This window comes from Pieris brassicae, chromosome Z, assembly GCF_905147105.1.
Source record: "Pieris brassicae chromosome Z, ilPieBrab1.1, whole genome shotgun sequence".
Taxonomy (NCBI): Eukaryota; Metazoa; Arthropoda; class Insecta; order Lepidoptera; family Pieridae; genus Pieris; species Pieris brassicae.
In genome coordinates, this window is record NC_059680.1 from 7208026 (window position 1) to 7233866 (window position 25841).

The following is a 25841-nucleotide window of genomic DNA, read 5'->3' on the forward strand; positions in this document are numbered from 1 at the left end:
TCTAACAAATCCATCGAAGAGTGAACGAGTAATAGCCGTAGCGACAAACATAAAAGGTACCTGTAGCTTGTGTCCCAGTTTGTGCCTCAATTCTTGAAAGTAATGTTCGTGTTCAGACACAATGTACTCGGAGACTGGCTTGTTACGGCAATACGCTTCGTAAAGGAACATTTTCTTCTCGAGGAACCGTCGGAAAAGCGGCCCCAATAGCTCTGGCGACTCGATACATGCCTCCAGCTCGCGTACAAATTTACTGCACACATCATTTTAATGTCATTCTAAATAAAAAAAGTCACAACATTCGCAATACAGCAATACAAAATTCGCATAGGATTTTAACGCGAGCGTGTATCGGGTAACATAAGTGCGTCTTTATATCGCGCTCGATAAATTTACGTGTCGATAATGAGATGTCATCTCTGGCCATCATTTGTTAACAGGATTCGCTATAAAATATTGCGAAATATTGGGATAACAAGGTCAGTTACTCACTCGCGGTGCCATTCGTAAATAGCCTCGACGTTACCGAAGATCATACGTAAGCGACGATCGCGAAGGCTTTCCGGGATCGGAGGATCAGCATTGGGGTCCTGCAACATAAATTAATACATAATATGTACTAGTTATCTTAGATGAAAAAACAAAACACAACATACTTTTTCAAAGATAATATGTTTTTTGCTGGCAAGCGCCGTTTAAAATCGATGTTGTAAGTGATTAAGTATGTTTGTTTTCTTTTTATTTTAAGGTTTGTTACTCATACATTCATTAAAAAAGTCATATCTGTGAAACAATTTAGGGATACTTCTATAATTATATATATTTTTTTACATATCATGTATTATGATGTATTTTCCACTGTTTATTATTGATATATAAATAAACAAGTCTTAAGTGAGCTCGTGAAGTTATTCTAGGGTATCTATATCATTTTTGATCTCCAAAACTCTTGAATAAAGTACTAATTGACTCGCTCCACAAAGTCTACTCGAAAGGTTTACATAGCAATACCGACGGCATTCGAGACTGGAACTTTCTGAAAGCTTACAAATAACTGCTCTACTTATATATTTAAGCGCATTAAATATACCGACTATTTCCGCAAAGCTATTTGAACAAACTTAATTTAATCGATGAAGTACCATCATGTGTTTCATATATCCCTCGCAGACAAGCCGTAGGTCAGAAACGTACACTTCCTCAGTCTCATAGAGTTCCCTGAGTACATATTCACGTTTTTTGAGAATTGCATCTCTGCTCTCAGCAACAGGTGTTGCTGAACTATCTTCGTCATCACCGTCTCCACTACGGCCTGATGTGCTGGCCGTACCACCATGCTGCTCCTACATTTTATAATACTTTTAACATTTGATATTGCAAGAATAACACGCAAATGAGGTAAGCAAGAAACAATAGAAACCGAAAGCTGAAGCGAAATGCAATACATCAAAAGCAATAGGTATGGAAATAGACTTAAAAAAATGTAAAAGAGTTATTAAACGGAGTACATAAATTAATGGATGCGTTAGATTTGACTCCCGTGCAATTAAATGACTGTTACCAAAAACTACTACATTAACAATTGCACAGGTTTTTTGTAGCTTTATTTATTATATATAGTCTCCATTTTAAGCCGTTGATCAACACACTTATTATAACGTGGATTTGGGTTACAATAAAACAATTAATTAAACCAGTAAAAATGTATAAAAGTTTAAGCACATATAATAAGCAGTTTTCGATTAATATATTACTAAGAAAATGAAGAAACCAGAAATACTACAGTTTAAAGGAATATAATAATATTAGTGTATCGCCCACCGGCAAGTGATAAATGCTAAAATTAGCTTTACTTTTGGATAGCACTGCAATCAAAAGCCGATGAGTTATTTATAATCCGGCCGATGAAAGCTTAAATATTATCTGTGTTATCGTGTCCAATGTAAAATAGGGCTCTATGCTGATTTACGCAAAATTGAATTGAGCAAGCGCGGTCATTAAATTACACGCTTAACTGCATTTATTTCCACTCGCTGTTTATGTTATGATCTTTATGAAAAGGCAATACAACGATAATTATATTTAATAGTCAATTAATCGGTCAATGTCATTTTATTATAGTTCAATGACACAACTGAGTGTTTCATTCGTTCACAAATTGTCAGCATAGCACAGGTAACTTGAATTGGGTCAAGAGCTCGTCCATCGTAACAGACGATATATACCATTGGCATCATCTAAATGGTCGTGTAAATGCATATTCAAAAAACAAGTGAAAAAACGAATAAAACGCAACCATGCGCACACTACATGCTCATATTCGAACCATTTTTTCCTTGACAATTTGCTCAATCTCGGCGATATCAGCATGACCACCGTTAGGTTCCAGTGCATCCATAGCCAACGAGTTCTGAAAATGTCACCATCGTTACACCGTATGAAGCACCTATGCCTCGGTTAGTTACAAAGTTAGAAGGAGAGCGTGAAAGTTAGGTAATGTATGTAGTAATTTGGCTTTATGAGTGTTAGTTGTTTTAACTCACGCGAGTGTTGGGTACCGATGATGCAGCTGTCGCCGTTGGGGTCTGTTGAAGAACAGCTGGCGGGTTCTGCTAAATCAAAAAATAAAAATAAGAAAAATAATCCCTTGATACAGAGCTTTCATACTGTCCTGAATAGTGCAGAAAATACACGTTTACTTAAACTTAAATTTCGTCCGGTAACTGGCCAACTGCCACTTAGAGGTGAAATTTGTCTAACGTGTAATGTTATTTTATTGCTATCTTAAATTTAAAACTACATGCCCATTAAACTTGTTTTTAGCATTAAAAACGTGTGACAGTTGGTTTCAATCAGACACCTATAAATACCAAAACATAAAAACATTCTTTACATTGATTAAATGAATGGATCTGATAATCATTTATTCTAGCACGAAAACAGCTCAGTTCCTAACAATGAATATGCGTTTCTAGTAGTAATTGACTGATACGCAATGAAGGTCAGGGCTATCAAGTAGGCGTTATTTTAAGATTCGCATCCTGTACTACATACTAAGGAGAGATAACGTCTTCTTCTGTTTAACTACATCGTTCATTAATACATACTTATTGATTGTAGGTTTTAAAAGAAATACAAAGAAGACTTAATGTGATATTATTAATTTAGATCCTTCGACATGAGTAGCTCGCCTCGTAGACGTATTATAGACTTTGGTAGATTTTTGTCGGTTTACAATCAGAAAACATAGAACAATAAGAACAATAAACAAAAGATTTTTATAATAGTTCTATGATCTAATTATACTCTAACACCAGGCCAGTCAAAATTTTAATAAAAAAGGGGTAGTTCACGTAGAATTATCACATAACTATGTAGAAGGTACACTGGCGTCGAGTACGCTAGTTGCGTTAATTAGATAGTGAGGGATGTGAGCTATTCAATTACATACAAGGGCTAGTGACGTAATAAAGTGAACATGTCTCCATTACATCGTGAGTGAAGTTAACGAGATGCCGGTTTCATGTCAGTGAATTTGATATGACAATGGACGAGGGCGCATTAATTGGAGTAAAGAATCATCTATTCACTAAACCGCGAATCAATTTAACAACTGTCAATACGGGGGAGAGAGTCTGTTTACACTTTACGCATAAGCCCTGTAAACTAAAGAGTAAATGATTTTTGGAGAACGGAGTTACAGTTGCCTTAGTGCGCTTGAGAGTTTGTGTTTGTTAAAATGTTTTAATTGCTTTTTCTGTGCTTACTGGAGGACATACTTCTTAGATTATGCCTTAATACGGAAGAGGTCGGGGCTTAGAATATGTTGAGGATCAAGGGGAAGGAGAAAATCGCGGTCTAGAAAAAGAAAAAACAGACAATATAGAAGCGACAGCAGGAAGCGAATGGAGAAAGTGGACCCATGGGTAGAGAGGTTTGATAAGGGCTGAAGCAGGCGTTTTACCCGAGAAGTTTCCAAGAGGTTCCGATCAGACAGCACACAACGAGTATTAAGAAAACAAATGTTATAAAAAAATATAAAACTTAAAGTTATTACATTTTTATACTTGTACAGTCTTCTTGTATAAGCTTGCTTTAATCAACTAACAAACTGCAACATAAAGTCTGAAATACGTTGAAATGACAGGTTTCTTTCTTTTGATACTTTACTTTTCATTAACGTAATAGCTTTACCAGGCTCCATACTATCCAAGATTTAGGTAGGTAAGATCAGTTTCACAAAATATACATTTACAAATTATAAAACCACTAGATTATAACTCAATATCATTTATATATATATATATATAATAATAGAGTTGCGGAAAATAACTGCAGCAATATCTGATGAATCCTAACCTAATAACTCCGTTTAATAAAGAAACAAACGAGGTATTCAAGACTACCCACACAACGAAAAATCGGTTTACTGAAATAATAAATGAACATAATAATAGCAATGAAGGGGCCTACGCAACACTCACGGTCTCGGACTAACATATACACAATTGTACTGTACTGTGGTCTTTTTCACGAAAGTCGTGTTGATGTTTTTAAAAATTTATAGATCGTGGACAAATATAGCAATGTCTTTTGATAGTCCTATGCAGTAGGTTGGGGGGGGGGGGGGGGGTTTGTTATACTCAGTATAGACTAATTAATTTTAAATATTTAATTATGTTTATAAATAAAAACGTAGGCTAGAGTTAATGGCTAGGAAGTTGAGGGGAGATTTGAATAAAAATGTGCCTAGCGTTTTAGTATGTCATATTTTTTATCTTTTTGCGTAATATTTAGTGTAATTAATTTACTTTTTAGTGCATAGCCCTTAGTAAACTTCAGGTAAAAACACGTCTAATGAGATTTATAGTGTTATAACAGAAAATAATTTTACGTGATACGGAAATATAAAAATTAGGCTGTATTTGGAGTAAGTATTTGAAATTAAAGATCGTAGGATCACGGTGATGAATTTCGAACAGCAGTCACTAAAAGTATCGAAAATTTTGCGAATTTTAACCTTACTAACAATTCAATTTCAATTACGTGAATAACACGTTACGATTGATAACCACGTTCGAAATATGCAAAATTTCACAAAAAAATCAGGACGTACGCTACATAAAGGCGAACAGGCCTGATTGGCAATCAGTGTCGTCCCCTCTAACCGGACGAACTGAACAGTCCCATGTACTCAGGAAATATACAAGGTGAAAATGGTTTCCCATGAGTGGGGTAGTCTTACGCATTCACTAATTAATACATAATAAATTGAAAAGGGTTTCAGTATTATGCACTAAAGAAAGTTTAACGAAAAAGAAGACAGTGATACAGGCCTGTTATTAATATATTTTTATAATAAATATTCAGTAAACGTTAATAAATGTTGAAATTGTTTCTAACAAGACTTAATTTACTACTTTATTTGAGACAATTTTATTTGTATAAATTCTTAGAGTCCAAGCCAAGAAATATTTAAAAATTGATGTCTCCTAAATACTGTCTTGACAATAATTAACTAATATCGTACAATAGAGTTTAATGTGTTTAATATCAACGGAGAAAGATGAAGAACTTTATTACAACAAAGTGTTTAAAAGTGCTATTATTAGCAATAAAAATAAGGTAGTTATGACCATGACAACTGGCCATGCTCTCACATGATTTAATAGTAAATTTGCACCTGAAACATCATCTGGAGGGGTAAATACTAGCAGTAGTTTACTTAAAGAACTCTTTAATGAACTGCATTGGTTAAAACAAATCGATTACTATTTCTATTTCCATTCGTTAATTTATTTACCACCTTTAAAAACGATAAACTTAATTTTGAAAATTCTAAAACTTTGATTTCTCGTAATTGTATTACCATGAAAATTTCTTTCTAAGAAATTTAGTGTCTTTAACTATACCAAATTAACTCCAACAAACTTTATTAGGGAAATTAAAAAAAAATCGTCACATTTTCTTAAGTTGTAAGAAGACCTTCAGAATCTACAGGATTTATTCTAACCTGTAGCGGCTTCATTGGAGGCGGCAGTTCAACGTCGGGCACGTCATCCTCGGCTTCATCAAGAGCGGAATTCACGCTATTTTCACCAACATCGTCAACGCGGCGATTGTCACTTAGCGGCATCTGTACAAATAATAAAGCTATTTAAAAAACTATCGTACCATGTTATGTTTATTATGTTTTGCCTTTTTTTATTTAATGCAAGGTAATGTGTTTACTAATCTAATATTGAGTTAAAAAGTAATTATATTTGGGGGTATATACGATAAAGATAATATTCTTCTATATGATTCTTGCAAATACGGAAACGAAAAAATCTGTGAAATTGCGAATACTAACACTTTTAGTATCAATTAAAATTTTGTGTATGTGTTAAAATTATAAATAATAAATATTGCCCTCATTCAAGTCAAATTTATTGTTATCTATAACATTCCAGTCACCTAAATATACACACCTTTGTGGAGTAGTAAAAATTAATTAATGTCGATATACCCATTAAATAAAACTGCAGCACTCGACTCATTCAAATTGTTCAGTGTCACGAATTGACTATCTTCATATAGATAAAAGAAATAATGTGTAATCAACGACTAAAGACTTGGACTGTAATTAAAAAAATATTTCAGAAGCGTACATTAAAAGTTAATTAGAAAATTCTCAGTGACTAGTCGAGATGTCCTATAAATAAGGAATGTAATAATGTATCTTTACCTTTATTTTCTTTTCAGACGGAACCTTTTTGAGAGCAGGCTTCTCTGCGGGGGACTTAACTCCCGCTAATGCCTTTTCAGCTTTTCCTTGCGACTTGTTTGGCTTCATCCATTTCCTCCTAAATTAATAAATTATATCTATACTAACATAGGTAATGGTATTCATTATCGAAGCGATGGCAAAGTGAATAAATGGAAAATTGGTTCGCTGATATTAAAACGGGACTTTGAAGTAATGCTTACAGAATTAATTAATATTTTCATTGGCAACGCTCTTTGTATTGGTTATATAAAAAGCTTAACAGTACACACACAGACACTGTTGACGGGAATTAGCAATAATCAACAATAATTCCAAATGATCCATGAGCTCCTGTCACATATTTGGAAACCTATCACTGTGTTTAATTAACGGAATATGGAAATTATTATCTCTGAATGATGTCTAAATTTTGATATGAAGCGTCCAGGCATTTCAATTCCGCCCCAATGCACCGACCGCATTTGTGCGCATTCATTGTTTATACACAATAAACTTCAACATTGCATAACACTCGGAATTTCGCTGACTAAATACTCAGCATAATTTCATGAAATGGAATGTATGTTTAATCATTGAAATATGTTTGTAACCCGTTCGTAAAATTCGCAATTTGAACATAACATTCATATTTTCATAGGTTTAGTGAATCGGAAAGGTGTTAAATTAGCATATTATCAGATAGAAGGCGACCAATGTATCCGAACTTCAAGGACCGCCCGCCGCATTGCGGTCCCAATGAGAAATACCGCGGCCGTGTTTGGATATTACATAATTACAAAAACTACAATTTTCTTTAGTATCTTTTACTTATTAAGATAAAAATTAACGTTACGGATATTTTGTTTTTTAAACGCTTAAGATAGAGGCATCTACCCGTCTTATTTATACCAAACAATTCTGTCTCAATACATTATTTAAACTAAAAAAAATCCTGAGTTTTTTTTATCACGACGATTCAAAATTTTACCGAAAAAGTCGAATAGGTAGTTTACTTAAAACAGTATAAATTGTTTAAAGATAATAATAACTGACCTACGCTATTGGAAGCAATGCATATGTAATATATTTATGTTATGATATCCATTTAGATTTTAAATTATCATTAACGTGCGAAAACCCATGGCAAATCATTCGTAAATTAGTATCATATACTGTCATGGACTTAAAAAGAACATTGCGCGCACATAAGATAATAACATTGTACATATATTTTATTTGACTATTGTTTCCTAATAGTTCGATATTGTCTTCATCGTATGAAATGCAACCCGTTAAAGAAACTCTACTCACAAAACGTAACAGAGCGCGCTTACATGTTGTTGTGTGTAATCACAACAGGCATATAACCTTATACAATATTATATTCAGACAGAAAGATTATGCAACCCTATAAATTTTCATTCGGGTTTCAATTACTGGTCGCTAATGCGCTGAATCAATGGCATTGTAAAAATTTAACTCACATTGAAAACAAAGCTCCGTTCCGTTATTAATAATATTGGATATTTCTGTATTATTCCCATTATTAACTTACTTTGAAAATACTAATTGACTCCACATAACTAACGAAACCCTTCACGATACAGCACATCACTATACTGAATAATGCTTCAAAAGCCACTATGTGCGCACAATGATTTCACAAATAATTTAAACATTTATTGGTGCAAATTTCCTTATCGAACCGAAGCTGACAACGAACAGTCGAAGTACTCCGAGGGTCGCACTATCAATCGTCAAGATTACGATAATAATTTTGTAATCTATTCGGACGAACGTCTACAGAAAGGGTTTACGCGCGCTCGTTGTGCAAGCGGACGGGACTGGCCGCGCGACTCGCGGCACACACTCAATGCCACCACTATCCCTTTAATAACATTGCACATCAATTAAGCCCGTGTCCCTTGTCACCGGGCCAATCGCCGAAATGTCGTTCACTATAGATACCTATAACCTATATATTATAATAAAAACGGCTGTCACGTTTCTATTAGAGCCAATTATGTATATATCTAGTACATTCGTTTGCCGTTCAAAACATCGGTACCAAAGATAAGATATGCGCGTGATAGACGTTAGTTCGCACTTGTTCTTGAGTAATATAGCATGACATAATCAAATATTACAATTACTGTACCGTCCCATCCAAAAAGAGTTTGCGTTAATACACCCCAACATTTTAACCTCACACAACAGACACTAGACACTGTTATAAAGGGAAGTGAAAAGCGCTAACCAAGCCGAGGTCTAATTAGTGTACGTCATTAATGCTAACAATTTTAAACAGAAGCAAATTACCAAAAGTTAATTATTATTGGAGATATGATTGTTTAATTACTCTAATCCTTCAATTTCAATGAAAGGACTTGACGTGAAACATTGTCGGCTTATATCGGAATCAATTAACTAAAATGAGACGAGATTGTAATTAGAATATCTCAACAATAACGGTATACGGTGCGTAAATCAATAATGTCTATCGAGAAATCAGCTTGGTATACGCATCGTATTGTAAGCACATCATATCAGAGAATAAACAGATAATTAATATTAAGTCAGCTATTACGTTTTCCTATGTTCTTGATTGCTACAATTAATATATCCTTCAAGTCAAGGAATCTATTACAATTTGAACAAATCTGAGAACGTGTTATATTAAATTGTTAAGCAAATATAGACATAACTAAACAGGGTGTCTTTTTAAATTTCAAGTTCATTGTTGAGACATTACTAAAGTCACACACAAACAAATAAAGAGGACAAAATAAATTTGGACTAGAAAAGCACCTGATTATACGACAGCAACACTCAGATATACGATTACGATCGTTTCGTCGTCCCTCAAACATAGCGGCAAACCACGCGCCTGCTTCACACAAAATTACTGAACACACTATCAACTAAGAAATAAGATAACGTAAGAAAGATAAAAGATGACTAATGCAATGAAACTGTTCAGTCAGATGATGTGGTAGCAAATAAAAAGCTAAAGGCACCTCTAAATTCCCGGGAAAGCATGAAATTTCCATTTCCGTGAATGGTTTAACTTTTGAGAACCGACATACGGCGTTTCAATTTCGTAGTAACAACTGAGTAAAATCGTTCCGCATCACTTTCAAATATAGACAAACGAATACTCACTGCAATATTCCCCTCCTATTTTTCCCAGGGCTTGCTGCACTCACACTGCCTCCCGGGTCTGAAGTCGAGGCATCTGTTAAAAGAAATTATAATTAAAAATAAAACTCATAACATCGTACAAAATTCTCACGTATACAAAAGTAAAAATGTTCAGGGGAAATTTTCTAGTAACAAGTAAGTAAATTTGCCGGCCACGCGCGTTGCGCTAACAAAGAAAATAATTTATTCAGTCTGAATTGTAAGAGCCTTCAGGGCGTCACTGTAATGACATCGATGTAAATTGGCCCATAACAATCACTTGCGGTAAAACTTGATATGATTAAAGGCCGCTATAAAATTAAACCTTAAGCTTAATTAATAGCTTTAATGGAATTACGAGCACTCTTTAATTTTGGTTATTATCGTGGGTTATGAATAGAACATGTTAATTTTAGTTTCGAAAATATAATTCATCAATCGGTTGAACTTTGAATTTACATGTCTATAAAGCAGACGTGCCGTCAGTTCATAATTGAAAGCTACGATACCATGTACTGTCTATAATAGAGGCTTTCTACGTTGAATATTGCGGCCGGAAATTTGGTTTAGCTTGATTTAGCATGTATTAATTGCATACGATACAACTAAATGTTAGATTAAGTTACACAGGGGAATTCGTTTGAAGTATAACGTTCATAGAATTGAATAATAAATGAATTTTTTTACTTCGTATACAACGATAGTTTTATAAAAGCGCAGCATAGACACCTAGCGAAGTACCTAGGTTTTAAGCAACATTATGTATGCTTTAACATGTACTCACTTTGCAACGCATACACTATTTAAAGTGCATTCTGATCCCGGTGATATCAATAACAGTAAATGAAAAATCAAGCTTCGCGTTGAGATTGGCAACTGTTTAAATAATTAAGACCCTTTCAATTTAATTGACATTTATCTCGTTAGCAAAAATTATGGATCGCAATACAGTTTTGTAAATAGCAGTTTACGGAACGTACACAGCATATATATAGATAATGCACTTTATTTTTACCGACAAAGGAGTTTACGCTCCAACAATATGACAAAGGGAGACAAAATGTTAACTTAATTAAAAGATACCTTTTAAAATTGATATTCTGTCTGAGAAGTTTTATTCAGTTATTGCATTTGAGGAAGACAGAGATTGTGGATATTAAAACTATTGGTTTTTATAGTTATAGAAATTTTAGTGACGCTTATATTTGGAGTGATAAGAGAGGGATAACGTAACATTCAATAACTCATTTATAATTTTATAAAATACTTCTCAACTATATTAGGTACGTATACTTTTTATAAGAGATTTCTCGAGAGAGTGCTTTAATTTAGTTACTTATGCATTATAAACTTTTAGTACACTTAAAGATGATACATTCTTTCATAACGAATCTAAATCAAGACTCATTAAACATATCTATTATAATCTTGTGAGTATGTGTTCGTGGTAGTTGGATCTGTAAAGTCGGAGAAAAAATGGGTTCTATCGAAAATGTTTCATACAAACTCTGCCTAAGAGATATACGATTGGATTCTGTAGAAAAGTTGTACATTTTGATAACGCCTACAAAAATCGCCAACGTATTTTACTTTTATATCATATAAAAGCTAGCCGGTCAATATGTGTCTTTTCGCGATAAACTCAATCTCTTCTGCACGGAATTCATTGCGGTTTACAGTATATCTAAAATGATTCTTGAAGAAGTTTTAACTATATAATTTTTCAAGGTATACGCGTCACGGTGTCTAAGGACGCTTAGACCCGGCTAGTATTTTATAAAAATACAATGTATACGAAAAAATGTTATCACTATGTTCATACAAACATAGCAACAGATATAAAAAACTTTACACTTATAATAATTCCGTAATCAATTGTCATTATAGGACATTTAAAATGCAATTTCATTGGCTTTCGGTTTACCGAATTTTATGTACGGTTTACCCTGAGATATAATACATTTCAACGCTTCATATATCAAACTAAAACATCTGCGAATAATATATTTGCTTCGAGTATATGCATATGTTAATTCATTGGCCACATTCAAAACTTCAGATAACGATGACATAATAATGCAACTCAACGTTGTTGACTTGTCAATGATATTTACATTGATGGTTATAATAGCAGACAATACCAGAACCAAATAACTATGATTTATTACCGTTCGCGGTTAATACACGTTTCAGATACTCTTATCATATCAAAGGTTAACCCGAAGAGGAAAGCGTAACATATGTCAGATTCAGTATTCTATTTGTAACAAATCGAAATGGAGAAACGTGCGAAACTAGTTGGCTGTCCGCCCAATTGTTATTCTCCTTCGTCTACTACCATGTGTACGCAGGTAAAGCATGCGGTTATAATTTAGATAATTTATTATTACCTAATACATTAAATAATTTAATAAAAATTACCAAATTAAATGTAGTTATATTAAAATAACGAGGTTATATTAAGATAACGGAGTTTCATATGTAGCTATGTTTTTTTTATATAACAAACATACAGGAAGCTCATCTGATGTTGTTTCGATGTTGCTTACCCGGCATTTAAAGAACTAAACTCTTTTTTTAAAGGAATTGATTCGGAAAATTCAGTAGGTAGCCGCCACATAATAGTGGTGCGCGGAAAAACTGCCTTAAGAAACTCTCAATCCGAACAATTCTGAACATGGTTTATATACATATGGTAACAGAAACTCATGCATTGTTCGGTCAGGTTATTATTAATATTAAGACTGGTCTAATTAACCTATACAAAAATCACAGCAAAGTAGAAATATTGAGTCAATTAAACGAATGGTTAATATATAACCATTGGCTATACTACTATAGCCAATGGTTAACTATATTCGGCAATAAATAAATCCCAGGTTTGAAATTCTGTTTTGGTTCGTTAGTAATACTGTAGATTTCTCTTTTCAAATGACAGAAAAAATTTCCCTAGTTAGAGCTTGACCCTTAACATCGTGCACACGGCTGCTCTTTTTATCTCTTCACGGTTGAATGAGCTGTACCAAATCAAACTTCTTATACGGTATTTTTCTGTTGTAAATTTATGTTTACTTTTTTCTGACTGAACCTTTCAAATATATATATATATATTTTAACCTAAAGAATCATTATTGTTACCGTAATAAAGTTTAGATAAATTATAATTTTATATTCGATGTAGTAAATAGTATAAAAGATAAATAATGTGTTTGGTCATAGTTTATTTTTAGGAACTATTTTAAAATTTCCGATTTTTATAATATTATAATAATGAATATGCAACAGTAAAATTGGCAGACTTGAATCATAACTTTTAATAAGAAAATATTTGCTTATTAATAATTATTACCCTGAACATATTGTTTTCTTTACCCTATTTAATATGCAAGTAAGTAAATATTTTGGCAATTATAGCACGCCGGAGAGATTCACCACAGACATATCAGAAATAGTGTCTCATAAAATATTACAACACTACGTTGTGGATTAAAATAATATAAAACTGAAATAAAAATAATGTGGCGCCAGCGCCGAAGCCGTCTCGAATCCGGTCATCGTCAGCCGTCTCTGACCCTGGATTGTTTACTTTATTATGAAATGCGAATATCAACCAGTACAACCACAATGACGTAAGCAACAGCTGGTGTATAAATGATCTATGTTAAAATCTATTCAAAATGTTACACACATATTATACTTTATAATAATCACGTTAGGGCGGTACAATGTTTGCTAGCCAGGCGTGAGACGGCTTAAATTTCTACTGCCTTTTGTAATGGTACGAGTTTGTAGTAAGAACGTGGGACAGGTTTTGTCGTGATCTCTGTAACATTTGAACGTGAGAATGGTTAGTATTTGCACCGGTGCACATGGTAAACAGCGCCAGCATATATTCCAAACATGCACGACCGAGTCACGTCGCTTCAACGGGTTTCACCGCACCAATGCCATTTATGAATGAAACTCAATTCGTATAGAATGTTATACGGACTAGGAAGTCTCGTTTAACATATTTAGTTGGAAACTAATTAAACTGCCCAGCGCGATCCTATGATCCCCAGACAATTTAGAGCTTTGAAATACAGACTATTTTAAATATAAACGTTTAGCGGATTAGTTAAAATTAATTTATAAACATTTTTGTATAACTAATTCACTACAGTAGCAATGTGTATACATGGCAAAATTTCCATCAACAACTATTCCCTAACAAAAACACTACCACACCGCTACATTGTCACGAACTATACTGTGAGATATAAACTGTATCTCGACGTATAAGAAGTACAAGATTGAATATTTAACCTTCCAGATATTTGCTTCGAAATACACCTAATATTGGTCGATTATCGCATGATTTGTGAAATTTATCTTACCATGGTGTTTGTCCATCAACACGAGCTTCACCATGAGAACACGATACGCGTATCAAAAGGATCGTGTACGAGTCTTGAGCTCACCAGCCGTACATTATTGTGCAAGACCCGTCCGAGCTATTCAATTTCGTATATGGTAACAGTCGCGCACGCACGTTCCATTGGCCGCCTACCGAATTCGAATGAATTCGCCACGAAAAATCATTTGTACATCGCTGATCCGATACGGTTAGGCACGTAAAATATATTACAACCGAAAACAGCACAAAAAAGATATTTACGCTTACTAAAACCGAGTATACGGAACTTTAAGAGTTTATAGAATAAAGGTTTACACGAAGTTGTAATAACACGAGTTTATCATGTGTTAGGCTGGAAGTATACAAACGTGTGAGTCACTCAACTGTTTTGAGAATATTAAAAATTTCATATCGTTATGTAACAAACAAGTGCTCTGTTATAATAACTAGTGCTACCTCAACAAAAATCTTAAAGGAAAGATGGACCGCTCTTTCTGACGACATTAAAATATTTAAGCGTATCTGACACATTGCCTTTTTCATATATTAATGAACGTTTAATATCCACATCAAACCACACCCTTAGCGTTGAAATTCATAGAGCCATTCCAATCATTATGTAAAATTACAATTACTAATGCAAAATAATTTATTAATGGATCACAATTTTAATAGATAACATCTTAAATACTGCAAAAAGCGATTAATGGATTCAGTGGAATTAATTAATATTTAAAATAAATTGTGAATATGTATATCGAATTTGTTCGTGCTGAATTAATTTATGAGCTTTATCACTTTCGAACTCGCAGCAAATGAATTGCGCCGGCTTAAGTCTTATTACACAAATTCTGAATTGAACTCAAAACTGAATTTAAAACTAAGTTCTTTCCTATACCTGTGCCTTTGCCTTAAATAAAAAAAAACACATACAATTTAATATATCATTTTATAATTAAAGTTTCTGTTTTTAGCGATAACTATAAACATTTTCTCTTACTGGTTAACTTTTGGTATTTTAAAATAGAATTTTTACAAAGTTATTTAAAAAAAAAACTATTAATATTTTAATAATTCGCTTTATATCTCAATTAATATTTTATAGAACAAGTCATACAGTGCCCTCACCTGACTGACTTCCATTTGTAATCGAATGAGAAATAATTTTAGACATCTTATGGTAAGCCGACCTCAGGGAGATGCGAGAGTTACCGTTGCTAGACGATCCGCTTGAGCCATTGCTTGAGCCATTGCTTGATGAAAAGCCGTTCAAAGACATCGAAGACTCGATGTCGGAGGGAATATCCGAATCACTAACATGGCTAGAATCCGTACCGGAAGCCATTATAATCTTCACACGCAAAATTGTTTTATAATAAACTGATTTGCAAATGCAAATTCAACGAATGCAATTTATACACCGCTGCGTTGTAAATACAGGAGGCGAGCAGACAGACCGGAAGTAGGGCTCGTTGTGCTGGCAGCATTCGGCGTCGACGACCGGTAAGTTCCGGGTCAAAAGGCGTTCCCGACGCACTGGGGTGTGTGTATGCATCGGAAGGAGAAGGCGACGCGGACAGCGAATGCAGCGGGCGGGTGCACGCTTTTCATCCGCCCGCCCAACTGACCTGTGCACGCCCATCTGCGCCGACGATGTTCCTGGCGACCCAGTCCCGGCGCGGCACTCGTGCCCTCGTTTCAATACCAACGCGACGTTACACAAGGTCGACGCCGCGAAAAAAGCGGCGCATACGCACGATAACACCGACGCGTATATTACTACTGTCGTGTAACTGCGACGAGAGTTCGTTAACAATAACAAAGTGACTTAACATAGCGACACCGACACTAACATCGCACCGGGCCATAATATACACACTTACGCACTGTATTATTACTTCTTTCTTTTTTATATTACACATGTAGGTACTTTATCATTAAAATAAGGCTTCATTTTGATTTATTTTTATTCGTTTTTTGAGAGGAAATAAAATGTACTAATTAGGAAAGTCAATTATGTATTAATAACATTTTAAATATTTCTGCATTACATATGCACAAATTACTAAAGAATTAAAAATTTATTTTGACACATGGTAAAGAGAAACATTTAAGCGTAGTTTTCGGGAAAGTAACTTTCTTTATTTAAATGTCGTTAAACTGCTGAGGAATGAAGTCAGAAATTATAAAATTTATATAAGGCGTTTCATTTATTTTTTCGCTTGCAGTAAAAAAGAAAGATTCCTAACAACGGATGACTTACTTTTATAATAATGAATAATTAAAATTTTATTTACTTAATAGAACATTTTCTGTTTTTTGTATACATATATTACTAGAATTTAAATTACAATAAAAATCTAATTTATTCATTTTAAGTTCATTATAAGTGAGTAAATCTAGTAACTTTTTCGTACCTAATTGCTACGTTGTTTATAATAGGCGTAATTTAAAAAGGAATTCTATATTTATTAATATATATCATAAAAAATGTTGTTATTTAAAACTATTTTCAGTTTTGAAAAAGTATTAACAGTATTTTCGTAAAGACGAACAAAGAAAAGCCGTCAATGTTAATTCTTAGCAAACATTTTCGGTATGCTTTTGTTAAAAACTTAAAGAGGTGGCGGAATCATAAATGCACTCAGTATAATAGAATTAAGTTCTTGACGCGGCGGTTATAAAGACAGAAATTAATTTAAATGGAATTTTATAAAACAAAAATGCCAATGCACCCAAATAGTTCATGGTAATGACTTGGAAACACGAGGAAGTTAGGGCGCGAGTTAAAAGTTTGTTATACTTCAGTAAAATAATAACAAAGGGATTTTGTGTAACGCAATAACATCTCATTATTCTAGAGTAACTTTTGTTTTCATATCAGTTAATTTTCGTTGCGTTAATTTGCGTGTAAAGTAATTGAATACGATTTAGATGGAGAATGAAAATACCGTTATAAAAGTTACAATAGACATTGTAGAATCCACTAAAACAACGTTTTGCAACGAAGTAGGATGTCACTTTGACTAGCGGCCGATTACCATGCCACAGATGTGAAGTGAAGTAAACGCTAATAAGTCCGCCCTATGGCCAATATATTACTAATATAAAAAATAAATAAATGGCGCTACAATCAGCCTTCTGTGCCAGACGCAAGCCGGTTTTCCTCACGATGTTTTCCGTCACCGTTCGAGCGAATCCTAAACGCGTACATAGAAATCAAGTCCATTGGTGCACAGCCGGGAATCATACCTACGACCTGGGGGTGAGAGTCGCACGCTGAAGCCACTAGGCCAACACTCAATGCTCAATATATATTATTAATACATTTACGCTAAAATAGAGTACTCAGTTTGAGTGCAACGACCAAAGTTAATTTACCTTAAAATAACAGTGTCGCTGAAATATCCGACGGAAATACGTCCAAGTTTGTACTAATTTAATTCCAAAGGTTATATTTGGAATAGAACAAAATATGTAATGTTGGATAAAGAATGAACTCGTAGATGCGGAAATATACCGAACTAAAATTTTTTACAGGACTTAAGGAAACAATTGGCACTACAACATTTAGAAATAATTGTTGAGTACATAAAATCCAACGGTATGAGCTTAGAGTCACGAGTCCAGGGTAGAGAGGCGAACCTAGAATGTATGCCGTCACTGCTTTAAACAGTTCAATTCTTCAAACATATAGTCTATATAAACACAAACTATATTACTAAGTAACTCCTTTGATGATTAGTCTAGATTAATCACCTTAGAACCAACTCTCAGACATTGATCAAATCTCTAGAAATGATTAACGTGTTCCATATACAAATGAAGTCATCAACTAAGATTAAAATCACACAGAATAATACATTAATCTACCTCTAGTATGTTATTTCGTACAATAACTATCTCGTTAACAAACAAAGTGTTTAACAATTTACATGCCATGGCAATATATAATTGTTTAAGTTTTTTTTGTTATAAAAAGGGGGGCAATCGGACTGCCTGATCACCTGATGTTAAGTGACACCGTCACTCATGATTACTTACATTGCCACAATCGGTACTATAATATATTATATTACTACTTTTATACATTATGTTAATGTAATATACTTGTATTAAGAATCTAAATTCAACTAACACAACAGTACACCTACACCTACTGAGAGTGTATGAGGTAAGAATCATTAAAATTTTAATAAATAACGCTGCAATTCAACATTAAAATTTAATGCCAATTAGTTAACAACTGATCCAAGGAACCTTATGGATACGAAACAAACTTTGAATGTATCACGAATTACTAAAATATTTAGCAACTGTCGCAATGAACAACTTTGAGTAATTCTTACTAGTCCGGTCAATATAGACATGTGAAATAACAAAATTCCCGGAAAGCTGAATTTTGGTGGAGAGCTGGGGTTTACAATTACAAATAAAGTTTTAAAAATTCCCATCGATCCTATGTGTGCTACAAGTTATTCGGGGTCAAAGTTTAAGAGTGGTAAGAGTCACATTATACATCATATGCACATATAAGCCACGTGTATACATGATCCTTTTCCTAAACAAATCGTATCTATTGCTTCTGGAGTTGTTGGTGACCGTAACATTAATTGCCGTATAGCTCGTGAAGTTGGGATTGCTTCTATGTCAAGAATGGCAGGTGAAAAATTTAATAGTATAAAGTTCAAACGCTCTGAAAAAGTACTCCCTCTTTTAGCTGCGAGTAGTTCAGGAAGAAGAAGTAGCTATAGACCCTGCATTATTATTTCAACGCACGAGTATCTCTTGACTTTTTAGTACCAGTTGCTGCAAGGACTCCAATGGATACAAATATTTATTTTTTGATACCTGGATGGGCTTAACAGCGTACAGAAACATATTCTTCACAAAGTTTATCTGCTTATTCCAAATGCCAAAACCATATTTTATTTTTACATGCGATAACCGGCTGCGACACTTCGTCAGCAATGTACAGAAGGGGTAAAACGTCAGTAATTAAATTATTCGAAGAAAAAAAAGATTTGAGTGACTGCGCTAAAGTATTTACAGAAATAAATTCAAAACAATAATTACGGAAGGAATTCCCTTTCTTCTTGCGGTTTTGCGAGCTCCAAAAAAATTACTTTCATTGATAAATACCAATACCTAACGTTTGTAAGAAATACACGAAACAAGGAACATGTACAACTATCATGTCTTCCTCCAACATCGGCATCTGCTATTCAACGCTTGTATCGAGTATACTATCAAGTTCAAACAAGGCTAGGCAATCAACTGAACCAGAAGACTGGGGTTGGGAATTGATAGATAATACTCTAGAACCGATTCAAACTTTACTCCCACCTGCTCCAGAAAAAATCTTCGACACAATTTTTTGCAATTGCAAATAAGGTTGTAGTGCCAAACGTGACTGCAGGAGAGATTCCCGTGTTCTCGAACGTGTACCAATAGCCAAGGTCAGTATTGCTTAAATGTCCAGTTGAGTACAATAGATAAGGTTCCTGGGATTTTAATGGAGAGACCAATGACCCAGCCACATTTGAACAATTTATGAACATCCTGCAAGAGGAAGTGGAAGAGGAAGAAATCGAAGAAGACAGAAGACTGTTGAAGTAGACTGCCAAGAGCATGAATCTGATTAAAATATGTAAAGAAATTAAAACAATAGTTAACCCAATAATCAATAGCAATATCCATAATCAATATTAATAATAAGGTAACATCTGGAACTTGACGGGTATTGTTTCCTTGAATTATCCAAAAATTGTCATGACAGTTAGTGGAGGAGTCCTACAGGGGAAACTACGGTAAAAAACACGCCGAGTACACTACCTCACAGGTGGAGATGTGTGCATATCATGTTTAATGTGACTCTTAGAATCGCGATATCTCAGGAATGTTAACTCTTAGGAAAATAATTATATATGTATATATAAATTTTTGTAGAGAATTTTACGATCTATAACTTTGGAACAAAACGTTTTTTGATGACTTACCGTTTTCGAGAACCCGACCCCGAATAACTTTTGTAGCACAGATAGGATTGATGATGATTTTTAAAATTTTCTTTTGTAATGGTAAACTCCAGCTTCCACCAAATTCAGCTTTCCGGGATTTTTTGTTATTTGACCACTGTTTTAATGTCTAAATTGGCTTGACTATACGCATAAAGTTATAAAGCAATCTCAAGATTATTAAGTATTTACTATGTGAAAAGTATAAGAAATTCACAAAGGAAGTTTCTGAGTCAATCACTTAAAATTCAAAACAAAGTCTTACTAATTTAGGTAGGCATATGTAACACAGCATTTTAGTGATAAATACTCACATTAGAACAGACAGAAAATGCTCAAATGAAAAACCCTTCCCTATAGACAATGTTAATCTTTGTAATGACGAGCTCTTTATAAAATACCCCGTATTGATTCGGAAATATTTCTAACACGCGTGATATGACAGACACGGAAGTAATATAGGTGGAATTCCGTATTCCGCCTAGATGAAACTCGCGTGGAGTAGTTCGAATATTAGAAAAATTTTACTTTCTAGCTAGAAATATTTACTTCACTTAAATTCACTGAGAAAGGCGAACAAGTAATTTAGTTCCAACAATAAAACAATTTAGTTATTTGTATAAGCGGTTTGAAATATTCAATACGTACCTTAAGAGATTCTTCTCAACACTTAATTATCAAAAATATTTTTACGTTATTACAATTCAATGTATGTCTTAACTGATTATCAAAAATATTTTTACGTTATTACAATTCAATGTATGTCTTAACTGATTGTCAAAAATATTTTTACGTTATTACAATTCAATGTATGTCTTAACTGATTATCAAAAATATTTTTACGTTATTACAATTCAATGTATGTCTTAACTGATTATCAAAAATATTTTTACGTTATTACAATTCAATGTATGTCTTAACTGAGCTCAAAACTTCCGCGACTTTTCATCTAAAACTACTAACACAAACTACGCAATTTAAGTAGAAACAAAGGAAAGTCTAAATATCGATAAGCCTTAATGGCATCATTTACTTTGCACATTAATGAATCACCATTTAAGCGTCACTCAGGGCACACGAAATAGGGCTTATATAGATCGACATGATGCTATTGATATCCACCTACTGACATTGGCTAGGAGTTGATTACGTTGCATAGCCAGGTTCATTTGCATATACGTTTATTTCAGATAACTCTTAAAGCTTTAAGCTAGACAACCCCATATTAGAATATTGATTGGATCCGCAAAGAGTCAAAATATATGTATCTACCATTCGGCAACTTGAGTCCACCTTACCTTACCTGTATCTATAATTTGTAAAAATTAAATTGAACCTGAAGTTTCATATATCTTTTTTTTACAGCAAACGTTATTAAAGATTTTAGATAGTGCAAAGCATGTCTATAATACTGTTCGCATATCGCCAGTCTCGAAAAACATAGACACGTGAGCGGAGTATCTAGTTAGACTAAGATAGAAAAAAAATATTAGATTACTGAATAGGAGATCACAATTTGTTTGAAACGACTAGCAGTGGGATATATTTTAAAAAGTAAAGCCTTCGATTCCATAAAGTAACATCCACCATCCACAATTTGTTGAAAAATGTTCACTATGAATATCTATTACGTACGTTAATTTTAAACCGGCAAACATTATAATATCTAGTTCCATTATCAAAACTAATTTTAGGACGTTCGAATGCCTAGGCAACATTCCAAATTACGTCTTAATTGTGGTTTTTAAACCCAGTTAAAACAATACGAATTCTAAGAGTCATTAATCAAATTGCAATAAACGTTCAATTAAAAAACCTATTAAGAACTAATGGTTTCGCAATCGTAACAGTTGGTTTGGGAATGACTGCATTTAAGTTCGATGTTCGTTTAACTAACAGGTGGTTATAGAATTTTAATGTCAGGAAAGTCTGGACATTTTAGGTATTTCCTAAATGTAGTGAAAATTAAATTCAACGTTTTGTGGACCTACGAGAGTAAGACGAGTTCACGGTTGAATTGACGTGAAAAGAGTAAGGGTGAGTTGTCCGGTCTACGTCAATTATTTAAGAAGCGGTAGTAAATTTTAATTTCGAATAATTTAATTACTACTGACGTTCATAACTATGCATCATGTTTCCTATGATTTAAAAAAAATGAGCTCCGGTAATCTAGGTTTAAAACAGATAGACTTTTAAGGAATATGGAAAGGATCGAGGGTAAGTAGGCGCCTTAGAAAAAGATAGTAGAAATAGAAAAACTAGCAAGAAGCGAATGGAGAAAGCCAGCCATAGACAGAGATAATTGAGAAAAGGTGAATGAGGCCTTTACTATTGAAGGCGGTACCGAAGGAAGCTAGGATATTAGGATAAAAAGAAAAAAAATTATACTACATATCAAAGCGTAGGATGTTCCTACTTTTGTAATTATTGGAATTTATATGAGCTTTTATTATTATTATGGATGTATGTTTAATTGCTTCTTCGCTTCTAGTCGGTTACAAGGACCCGACTAAATGGTTAATTCTCTCGTATGAGAAATTTCACAGTAGTCTACCGGAAACCCGTATGTCGGAGACCAAAGATCCTAATTGCGCCTAAGAAATTCCTTTGTCGATCATGTCTGGGTTTTTTACTTAAACGACTAAAGCGAACCCTAAGGGTACTCTAGAGACCCGGGTTAAAAAACGCTTTTTAGTTTGATCCGCGTAAAAGTGTGATTTTGTGCTAGGCAAAATAGTAAATTATGTGGTAGCGGAAAAACTGCACTGCGTCGCTTCAGAGTTCTCTACTTTACTACTATAAGACGATCGCTGGTATTGTTAGCTATGAAATTCAGCAACTTACCGATGGCCTCATCTCCTGTCCCCAAAGGTTGTCTCGATGGTGAAGTTTTTTGATGTGGTTGCGGCTTCAGAACTTGGGCTGGCACAGCCCCTTCTTGTGGAGGGTCTCCATGAATCCTCACGACCCACCATTCTAGTCTTGCCTGCCACGCCTCTAGCACTTCTACCTGCTGGCCTTTCGAGACTGTCAGCTCGCCGGCACCTCCAGATGTGTGGTCTGCGACAACCCAGGTCATCTCCGGACCGGCCTGTTAACAAAATACTTATTAGATTCGCTGAATATAATAAATATTATTGATATAACATAATAAATCAATGAAACCTAATTATTCAAGACTTGAGTATTTTATTCTTGAAGTTAGACAAATAAGTTTTTTATAGATTATCGTAACCTGTCTATATCTATGTGTCCGCAATTACAAAAAAAACCTCAACTGGTTCGATAAAAACCAAGATTTTATACAGCAGTTGCAGGCCTCAGCAACCACCTTGTATTCAACAATAAAAATAAATATACGTTATAAATAAAACAAAAATTTGCTCATTCTTTCTTAAGCTTAGTTTGTTTTATGATATCAGACTTTAGATACAATTTCTAAGAATACAATACAACAAAACAAAACAACAATATGTCCACGGTTCGGGGTTCCACGTGACCTAATAATGAGTCGACAGTGTTAAAATTACAAATTGTTAAAAAAATGTTACCACCGCTTACATATCATTGTACTTTTAGAGCATTATTAAAATATACATACTAAATATTTATTTATATATTTTATATTACATATATATATATACATCATATATAATCAGCTCCGCAACATGATCGATCATGAGGAATACCTTTTATTAAATGAAATGGTTCACGTTCCTTGGTTCAATTCCAAATATAATTGTATGATCTTTGCCTCTTCGAAATACTAGTTAGTCAGAAGAACGTCTACGAAGTTTTTTGCAAGTATTTCTCAGGAGAACACACATGGTAGCGGCATGTATGAATCCAAAGAGACATAAAGAATTTTTAAATAACGTTTACTCGGAGATAATAGTTAGAAATATCCAAAACTGATATTTTGGATATTTGATTTTGATTGAATGACCTGAATCTAAAAGAATTACCAAACGCTATTTTGCTAATGTCTGAACCAATATTTATCCAAGAAACTCGTGTGAATAAAATACATGTAATATCGACACACACGACATTTGCGTTCTAACCTATGCCACGGCGAAATATTACGTATAGTCCTCATTTAGGATAACATTCTGTATACATTCTCATTTAGGATAACATGGTATTCGCTATAGTGAAAGATAATACGAGCAGCGCTGGCTCAGTGGTTAATTGCGCAACTGTCAAAACTAACGTCGTCACCTCTAGCTGTGCCTTAACGGATTCCTATCTTTTTATGAACTCCTACAACACTTGCTAATACGATAACGAAAAAGTAAAGGCAAACTAGCATATCTTCCATCCAAAAATAAAAAACAAACATTTTAGAGGATGGCCAAATATTTTAATGCAATCTATTAATTTATGAAGAATGTATTTATTTTCAAGTACTGTTTAATTATAATATTATGCAACGTTTAAGTCGCAAATCTTCAGTATTCCGGAAACATGAAACAAAATCACTTATTATTTAATATCAATAACAAGTTACAGAGATCAAAAGATGCTTAATTTACGTTTTAAATTATCTCACACAAAGATTTATTCAGATTAGCTGGCGAAAAAGTAGTTTTATCCACTTAATATTGAATGTGGAGCACCAAGTAATTCAAACTTTCTTTGCTCCTAAGACAAAGTAGTATGCTACTTTGATAGGAGATAAAATGAGTGGCACCTAAAAGTCGAAAGTAGTTCTATTTTACTGAGAATTTATTTTTCTATTAAATACCTTATAAAATGAAAATTGACTTTAGTATATGTGTATATGGTTAGTATGTGTCAAGCATTTTTTTTTATTGTCTCTTACTAATTGCATTCACTTAAATTAAAAGAAAAACACTTTCCCATAACATCCAATGTAAAGTCGACAACAGGCGGGGGTGTAATTTTAAATTAAACATATGGAGGAGATTTATAAACATTTCGAAATTATTTTAAATAATAAGGCTATAGTGGCTTCTCCTATATCGTAAAGATGATTATTTATTTTTCTCAATTGCTAAGAGATATGTTATCATTAAAACTTTTTCTATAAGCCTAAAAGCAGGGAAGAACTATAACAGTTCAATATTCGTCTCTCCATAATTCGTAACCTTCTAAATCATTTGATAATTCTGGACCCTATTCTCGACGACGAAGTCTTAAGTGACGTTACAACTAACTCTTCATAAAAACTCGAAATAATTTTATCATCCGTAAAATCGAAACGTTTAAAGTTTGAATACCAACTTCATCAACGAGCTAAATTGATTTATTAGCACTAAATGTTGTATAAAAGTAATTAAAAATATAATTGCTACTCAAATTAGGTGCCCAAGCCAAAGAACCGCTTTTAATTATCCACCAGCACACCTTTCACAGTGAAAAATACATTTACTGGTGTAGAATTGAGAAATTGTTGAAGAACACCTACCATCATCATTACCATAACGAATATATATCACACTAAAAAAATCTATTGTATATTATACGGTCAAGAGCA

General features: G+C 33.7%; 1 protein-coding gene across 6 annotated transcripts in view; it reads right to left on the reverse strand.

The window, feature by feature from the left end:
- The window catches only part of LOC123718504 (triple functional domain protein), an 81181-nt gene that overhangs the window by 11748 nt on the left and 43592 nt on the right, over nucleotides 1–25841 (reverse strand). For 2 of the 6 annotated variants that reach the window (XM_045675075.1, XM_045675079.1), the window contains exons 30-38: nucleotides 23186–23432; nucleotides 9911–9983; nucleotides 6728–6845; nucleotides 6014–6136; nucleotides 2544–2612; nucleotides 2327–2410; nucleotides 1143–1343; nucleotides 493–590; nucleotides 61–253 (exon numbers count right to left, since the gene is read on the reverse strand). In XM_045675075.1, the coding sequence (XP_045531031.1) occupies nucleotides 61–253; nucleotides 493–590; nucleotides 1143–1343; nucleotides 2327–2410; nucleotides 2544–2612; nucleotides 6014–6136; nucleotides 6728–6845; nucleotides 9911–9983; nucleotides 23186–23432 (1206 nt within the window). The remainder of the gene's footprint in view (nucleotides 1–60; nucleotides 254–492; nucleotides 591–1142; nucleotides 1344–2326; nucleotides 2411–2543; nucleotides 2613–6013; nucleotides 6137–6727; nucleotides 6846–9910; nucleotides 9984–23185; nucleotides 23433–25841) is intronic. The other 4 variants (XM_045675076.1, XM_045675078.1, XM_045675077.1 and 1 more) reach the window with 4 other exon arrangements.